The sequence below is a fragment of the Cyprinodon variegatus genome, unplaced genomic scaffold, assembly GCF_000732505.1.
Source record: "Cyprinodon variegatus isolate N-32 unplaced genomic scaffold, C_variegatus-1.0 Scaffold754, whole genome shotgun sequence".
In the NCBI taxonomy this organism is placed as follows: Eukaryota; Metazoa; Chordata; class Actinopteri; order Cyprinodontiformes; family Cyprinodontidae; genus Cyprinodon; species Cyprinodon variegatus.
In genome coordinates, this window is record NW_015151207.1 from 92,486 (window position 1) to 100,920 (window position 8,435).

Here is an 8,435-nt window from a genome sequence, read left to right on the forward strand (position 1 = left end):
TATATATATATATATATATATATATATATATATATATATAAAAAGCACAGTGCTTTGATCAGCATTACTCATAGTCATTCTAAGAAAACTGGCATGCATTTGTATGAAACAACTTAAGAAAAGCCTGGTTCTGCTGGAGGTTTCTTCCTGTTAAAAGGGAGTTTTTCCTCTCCACTGTCGCTACAAGCATGCTTAGTGTGAGGGATTGCCTTTGAGTCAATGAGTCGATGCAATCAACTGGTTTTCCTTAGATAGAAAACTTTGAATCAATTTCACTGTATGATCTGGTGAACTGTAAAGTGCCTTAAAATGACATGTGTTGTGAATTTACGCTATATAAATAAACTGAATTGAAATTTACAATTACTTTTTGACGCCAACTTCCTACATACATCCGTGTGTATTTTAGGTATGTTTCCACAAGCTAATTGCATCTATAGGCTAAATAAAGTTGAGCTTCAGCTAGGTGAGTTCAGATGGACACCATCTGTCAACAGAAGTTTTTTCAGCTTAAAGGCAAGAATAGTGAAGTGCTCCGTGGTCTTCCTGGCTAATTCGCTGATTAATGCTCTATAAGTCCAGCCTCTTTGGTTGGATTTCTAACTCTAAGTGGGTCTGTGTCATGTTCCTGTCATTTGCTGATGATGGCCTAAACAGTGCTCCAAGAGGTGTTCAAAGCTTTGGATGTTGTTTTATCACCTGGCCATGCCTGGCCATACAAAATTATGGCACACTTAGAATAAACTAAATATGCAACAAGATTGTTAAAAAAATATAACTCTAATAATATATGATTAAGTTTCTTAGTGTGAATAAAATATGAAAAAAAAATCAAGGTTTAAATTTACCTCATTTTGCAAGGCAGGTACTGTAATCTCACTGGCACTCACACATCATCTTCCCCCCTTCTGTTCATTAGCTTCCAGTGACAGTGGAAGCACCCCCACCAATAAACTTCTGTTTCTATTATATTTATGTCAGGAGCTTTAATGACTCTCTTTGTTGTCTGAGGAATTATTAGCTCAGCAAACGAACCTGACTGTTCTGGCAGACCTGCGGAGCCTGGAGAGCTCAGTAATGATGAAAGAAACCCAGAAGATTTCAGGGGTACAGAAAGTGGAGCAGAAGGAAGAGGAGGAAGTGGAGATGAATAAAGTTTTCTGATGGAATTGAAAATGGGTCTTTTCGGTGCTGTAAAAATTTCTCAGATGGGCCCCATCCGGGGAACAATAACCTAAGATGCCCAGTCACATGCAATGCCAAATGGAAAGAGGCCCAGAAATCACATAACTTTGACAACGGCAAGCTCATTATGGAGAATATTCACTGTGATTAATTAATGACTGCAAAGCAAAGGGAGAGAGCAATTTGCAGATTATGGATAGTGACACAGATGGGAAGTCTAAATACTAAACATAGCTGAAACATACTTCAGATGCAACATTTAGAGGAAATAAAATAAGGTTTCGGTTTAAATAACAGAGCTCCTGCTGCCCTTAGCTCCATCTTAACACCCCCACAGAAACTCATTCAACCCTGTTTTTCATTGCACATGTTGGGAAGAGAAGCATGTGCTTGTGACCTCCAATTTGCCTGTGAGCAGAAGAATCATGAGTCAACTGAAAGTAGGAAGAGCTTATCTGAGTCTGTTATTGCTGTGCCCTTGGCTGACAAGCTACCGCTGTGCCAAAGTGCCTGGCAATTGCCCAGCACTGCCGATCACAAGTCTTTCCTCTGGTCAGATTCAGGATGCAAGGTTACGACACATAGAGTTCACTGAAGTGACATATCCTGGAAATCCTCAACTCAGATGGAAAACAAATGTGTAAAATGAAAATCAAAAGACAACGCTTCTACTACAAGTAAGAGTAACTCAGCTCATTGTAGCATCAGATTTTGTTTTAAAGGCTTCAGTTTGGTCATGGAAATTAAAATACGACAAAAACTAACCTTAAATCAAAATCAGCTCTCTGTTACAAAGCGTGCTAAACCATGAGCCCTATGTGACGTCAATGTCTTCATCTTTAGTCAGTACGGTAAGGGCCTCAAGGTCTTTGAGCTACAGGCTGAATGCAGGCCATCATTTTAGGATCACACGAAATGTACGTGCCAAATTAACATCCCCCATCACAAAACCTCTATTCATAAGGAGGCTATCAAAGACACAGACCTGATAAAGAGGGCCACAAGTCCATCTGCAAGCAGCGAAAAAACAAAACAAAATCAATGTTTGGTTTAGGAAATGCTGTGCAAGGAGATTGCAAAAATTTGCAGACTCTCGATATAATCCTGCAACCCTTTTTCCACCCTGCAACCACACATGATACTTGTATTACGTGCACAGTGACAAATTATATTTAAATTATATTATAAATTATATATATATATTATAGCTGATTCTATTAACCTTTTGGAGAGTTGGGGGTTAAATTAGAGTGAGTACAAATATTTAGGAGAACACAAAACGTACAAAAAAAAGTCATATCTTATCTCCAATTTTGCAACAGGAGATTTTTTTTTCTTTTTAATAGTATAAAACACATGCAGATAGCATTAGAAAAAAAACATCCAACTATAGCTAAGATATAAAACGAATCTTGATTAAATAGGTTTAAATTTGGCATTATTGAATACATTTTCCAAATACTTTGATATACTATATATGAACTAGAGATATTTGGGGCAAAAACATATATTTAGTGAGACTGGCTGTAGAAAAGACAAACTGACCATGATGTACTGCATTTGAAGAACCAAACTCATATTTCACTTCACTTTAGACAGAAGCTACAAAGTCTACTCATTGGCAATTAATGGCCTCTGGCTCATGCTAGATAAGTACCACTTTTACAAGAGCTCAGAAAGAAACCTGTTTTGGTTGTCATAATCCAACCAAAATTGGCAAAACAACTTGGGCACCTTATGAAGCTCTCAAACTGGGGCTACAAAAATGTATTTAAGTTGTTCATAACACTCATGACCCATATTGGCTCAAATTTCTAAACAGAATAAAATAACAAAAAATAAATTAATTAACAAATTCCATGATGTAAACTGCACATGTTTCAATCTAAAGCCCAGCTTTCTGCTTCTTAGCTGTCTTGAAACCATATTTCAAAGTCAAAAACAAATTAAAACGGAGGAAATATTTGTTGTTTAATCACCACTACTTCAAAACAATTTGAGTTTTTAAACCGATAGGTCAACTCTTTAAAGATAAAAAGTTGGATTCTAAACAATCAAACAGTAAACACTAAAACAGCAATGCTTTTGAAAACAGCTCCATGGTAACTCTGGAGATGCTTCAGAGATCCAAGATGGGAAGACTTTTTGTCTTGCACTCAAAAACTGTTGCTATTAATGGAAGAATGGCAATACAAAAGTAGCAAGATGTTAAACTTTCACTTAATCAAAAGCCATGAGCAGAAACAATGAATAAATGAGACCTAAATTAAAGTAGCAAAGTGTAACTTTCTGCCACTATGAGGCGCTAGATAAGTAACTTTCAGTTTTAGTTCCCGTGAAATTAACTGGCAACACTGCACTGAGGCAAAATCCAACGTGTTTTGGAATCTGGTAGCAAAACACTTTGCATTTGAGACATGAAAGAGTTACTTGTAAAGACAAAAGCACATTCATCCCTCTAGATTAAATCCTACATCAGAGAACCTTCATTAGCTGATCAAAAGGGTGTCATATGGGTTTTGTTTCCTAACAACAGTTTTTAGTTTTGCTAGCTCTCTTTTTTAAGTGGAGCTCAGACTGCCATAAAGGGGCAGTCAGGGTCACACGACTCATTTAGTGACAGATCAGTCTCTCAACTTTATTCTTTCTCAAATCAAACTCATACTTGGGTCAGAAGTTACAAATGGTTGCTTTAACCTCTTTTTTTTTCCTCTAAAAGAAAACCCCATGGGGTCCATCCCAACGCTGCTGGCAGCATCTTGCTGCAGAGACAATTTGGTTCCACTCTAGTCTGATAAAAGTCTATAAGAAGATGTCTACAGCCAAATAAAGGGTAAATCTGAAAAAGAAAAACTTGACAAAGTGGAGTTTAAAGAGTTGAAACTAGAGCAAGGTTTCTCTTTCAACAGGAAACCAACCCTACACAAGTTGTAGAAATGTTAAGGTAATTAATATCCCAAGATATAGCTGTAGTTCCAACTAATTGTGATTGAACAAAGTCTTGAGGACCTGAATACAAATACAATTAGGGTTTTATTATAAAATAAAATGTTAAAACCATGTACCAATATTCCTGATAAAACGTAACTCCAGAGGCAAGTTGCTGAACAAATACTCAAGTTTGTTTTGAAGAACTGATCATGGAGGGCTTTCTATGGCTGGAATCAACAGAGTCAAGTCAGTTTATCTTCTCCAAACCTTGCGGCAGCGCTATACGAAATCTTCCAAAGCAACTATAGAGTGATCCTCCAGGGTTAAAGTGTTCCTCTGATTCATCTAATCAGATGTATGTTATTTAGGTTCATGTTACAGTCCAAAGCACAATCAGCTTTGAGACATCCTGTTTACTCTAGGCTGAACTCTTATCGTGTTCATAGTTAATCAATTTTCTATTTCTCACGCAACAAAAATCTAAGAATACCAAAATTATTTGACAGTGGCAAGCCAGTCTCCTGGTGAATCTATTCGTTTACAACAGGCTGCATTGCTTTATCATGAAGAAAGCCTTTGAGAATATTTAAATATAGAGCAGACAATGCACAAAGGTTGATTGCTATGCAGAGTAATATCCTCTCTGAGACACAGAATGAGGGTCTGTGGGGAATTGGTTCACAGGGCATCCCCTATGAAACTTGCAGTTCAGTGAACTTCTCTCTCTACATTAAGAGCCACTGAAGTCGCACAAAGGAGCGGCTCCAAATTAGGAGCACAAAGGCGCTTCTGTGAGAGATTCAGAGTGAATTAATGAGCATTGATACACTTTCTCACAGCACTCTTCCCTACAGCCTCTGCTCCAGCATGAGGAATAAACACCAGCTATTAAAAGATTAACAAACTCTGCACAGCCATTTGAAATGATACAGTTATTAAATCAATTTGTTCTGATCTATATGTACTGCGTCTCAGTTTACTATAGTTTCAACATGACTGGAAAGTTTCCGGAGTGATCTGGAACACAGATGGTCAGCACTTGGAGTTCATTTAAATCTGGAGCAGTTTTCTTTGGAACTTCGGATTGCAAGTGTTCAAAACATGGAGGCCTCAAGATGCTTCCAATAACGCAAACATAAAACTAAAAATATTTTGTTTTTGCTTTGGGAAATATCACACTAATGTTTTACCTTCATAAAAATCACTGCAATGCCAGACCCAATCCAATCTTATCACATTTAAGGGGGGAAAATTTTACTGTCAAACACAAAATGTCAAAAGGTTAAAAGATTAGGTTAGAAGAAAGAACAGCTGCTTGGAAGAAAAAGATAAAAAGGGGGGAAAAAGAGCAATACATTTTCAGAACAATTTAAAACATGGTGAATAACAACATCTAAAGCCAACATGTTCATTTGAGCACAAATGAGAAAAAGGTTTTAAAAAAGTTTGACTGACTCAAAGGCAATAACTAGCGCTTTCACACTACCACTTTCAGGTGCAGATCACAATAGCGTGAACCTATCTCAGACCTCAAACAAACCACAGAACAGAACCCTGGCACAGTTAGAAGTGCCATTCTGGGCACAGTTTATCCGGAAGAGAGGCTGTGGCTTAAAAGCAGCACATACAAGAAGAACAAAATGAGGAAAAACAAAGTAAATGCTTGAATCCAAAGATGAAAAAATCTTATGGGGCCAAAAGGAGTGGGCTACTGAAGGGGTAGCAGCAGAAATCACATAAGGCAGTCTTTCTTCAGGGTCCCCCCCCGCCCCCTTTTGATTAACACAACACTGAACCCAAAACAATCAATTGCAACTGTCAATAACAAAATGGGTAATCTAGGTTATTGCTTTTTATTTTTTAGTCAATCAATGTTGTGCCCTTATAACTTATTTCAAATGCAGGCCCGTTAATATTTTTGAAGCAGGGTCTGGGCATTTCGCACAATCGCCATTTCAGACTTTTTGGTCGGCTCATTTGTTTTTCCTACGTACGATAAAAAGACACCCTCTTTCAAAGACAGTTTTATTGAATATGTGCCTATTTCTACCCACCTGGGTAGAAATGAAGAACTGAAATTAAGCTTGCATTTCCTTCTTATAATAATCTGACTCAAACAAGTGATGTAGAAAGATGTCTCTTAGAATTAGTTTTTGTTTGTTTCGTTTTCTGGCTAAAATGGTAGCGCCTGGTTTGGGGGAACGTGGGTTTCTGTGCTAAAGCCATTAATGGTGGAGGTCTCCCTTACCCAGACCAAATATAATAATTGATTAACACGGCTTTGTCCAAAGGTAAGCAATGTTACCCATAAAATAACTGTTTTCAGTGCTTTTCCTCCAAAAAGTCTTCTCTCACTCACACACAAATTGTGACCAAATACCATTAATGAAACTAAACCAGTCAACGTCAATAAAATATGACATAAAGGGGATGTAAAGATTGTGATTGACCTTTTTTAAAAAAAAAAATAAATAAATAAACTTCTTTGGACCAAGGGTTTAGGTTTGGTGGAGTTTTGATATGCCTGTGAAAATTCTCAGTCATCCAAGTTATTTAGAAACTACTGGACTTTCGCTCAGTTTTTCTGCATCAAAACATTTGCAGAAAAAGTCCAGTTGCCTATGATCTAAGCCGATTTTGTGGGGCCTATGACCTTTTTTATTTTTTCAAGCTGTATCTGTTATCTTCCCAACAATCCAAAGAATGAAGCAATTCACTGTGAAATCAACTCATTAGTTATCTTTGAAAGGGTAAAACACCATATAAAAAGCAGTCACTAATCAAAAGAGCAAAACAAACATTTTGGATCTCTGATCAGCCCAAGGGAATCCATGTCAAACTGACCCAAGAAGGAACCAATATAAGCAGAAAAAGGCTGTAATATATATGCACAAGAAATACAAGATTTTACTAAAATTAAAAGTGAAATTAAAGCAAATTTCAATCAAAATATGGGAATAAATGGGAATCCAGGGAGTTTATTATTGGTTTTTTTTTTTTGTCTAGGAGCGCCACTGAAAAAACAACCAGATCTAAACACTAAAGCTCAATAGATAAACGATGATACAGGGCGTTGACGAAATTAAAACTTTTTACTAAAAGTTTTTAGCAAAATTGAGCGTCTTGGTGTCATTTTTGTTTATCTTCAGGAGGCAGTGAAGACAGTCCGCTGACCTGGAGTCAACACCTCCACACACCCGCTCAGAGTTGACTGAGGGAATCTCCATAATCTCCCTAATCGCTGTCCTCAACATGTAGGTTGCTCTAATGCCGATCCTTACGAAAGCGGGTCAGATAAACAGCCCGATTCTGCTTCACCACTAAATCTGGACTCCTGTCAAACACAATCGGCGCGTCCCCCCAGTAAAAGTTTGACGCGCTGCGCGTTATAACCCACGCTGGAATCTCAAAAAAAAAATCTGTAAGAGCTACTAGTTTCAAAACTTTACTATTTTTTTTCCTTCAAAAACTTACCCATTGTTAAAGTTTCCGAGTGGACACGAGGAGAAAAGCGATGAGCCGAAAAGTTGAGCTTCAACTTTGGTGACGCCGAGTCCTGGGATGCGCACACTGACCGCAGATCGCTCCGCTCCCACTCTCACCAACTGCGTCCCCGTAGAGGAGGCAGCGTGGCTGACGTCAACACTGAGGGGATTACTGATGGGAGCTTCGGCCTGGCCCCTCCTCACCTTCTCAGCCCCTCACCAAGACGTTTTGGACCATCATTTGTCATGCTGTCATGTGCGCAAAGTCCAGTCATTCCAGGATTATCACACACCAGATGAGCAAATACATTGATTTATGTCCAGATTGGAATCTACTGCTGAAGCAGAGCGTCTTTTGTTTGTGCTGCAGTAAATTCATACCTCTTGAACTTTTTTTTTTTTTCATAATGCTATAGCCAAACGAGATTTTCTGAGCTAGATCAACTTCAAAAAGTTTGCAACATGATCTGGAAAGTGAACTGGACATGGGCGGTTCTAGACAGGGGCCAACAGGGGCCCTATAGATCATTTCCTAGCCCCTATTATGGCCGCTCTACTGAATACTCAAAGAATTTCTAATGATGAGATGCAGAGGTGTCAAGTAACAAAGTACAAATACTTTGTTACTGTACTTAAGTACACTTTCTAAGTATCTATACTTTACTCCATTACTTATTTTTCTTCCTACTTCTGACTTCTACTCATTACATTTTCACACAAGTATCTGTACTTTCTATTCCTTACATTTTTAAAACAAACGTTACTGGTTACTCTTGGCTTCGGTTTAATGTTTATAAATATTTATTTCATGTCATGTGCGTCATCCAATGCAGA

At 37.9% G+C, this 8,435-nt stretch overlaps 1 protein-coding gene across 2 annotated transcripts in view; it reads right to left on the minus strand.

Annotated features, from left to right (window-relative positions):
- Window positions 1–7,774, minus strand: part of gpm6b (glycoprotein M6B) — a 46,634-nt gene extending 38,860 nt beyond the window's left edge. For both annotated transcript variants that reach the window (XM_015395709.1, XM_015395710.1), the window contains exon 1: window positions 7,591–7,774. In XM_015395709.1, coding sequence (XP_015251195.1) covers window positions 7,591–7,594 — 4 coding nt within the window. In that variant the 5' untranslated portion in view covers window positions 7,595–7,774. The remainder of the gene's footprint in view (window positions 1–7,590) is intronic.
- Window positions 7,775–8,435: the final 661 nt, after the last annotated feature.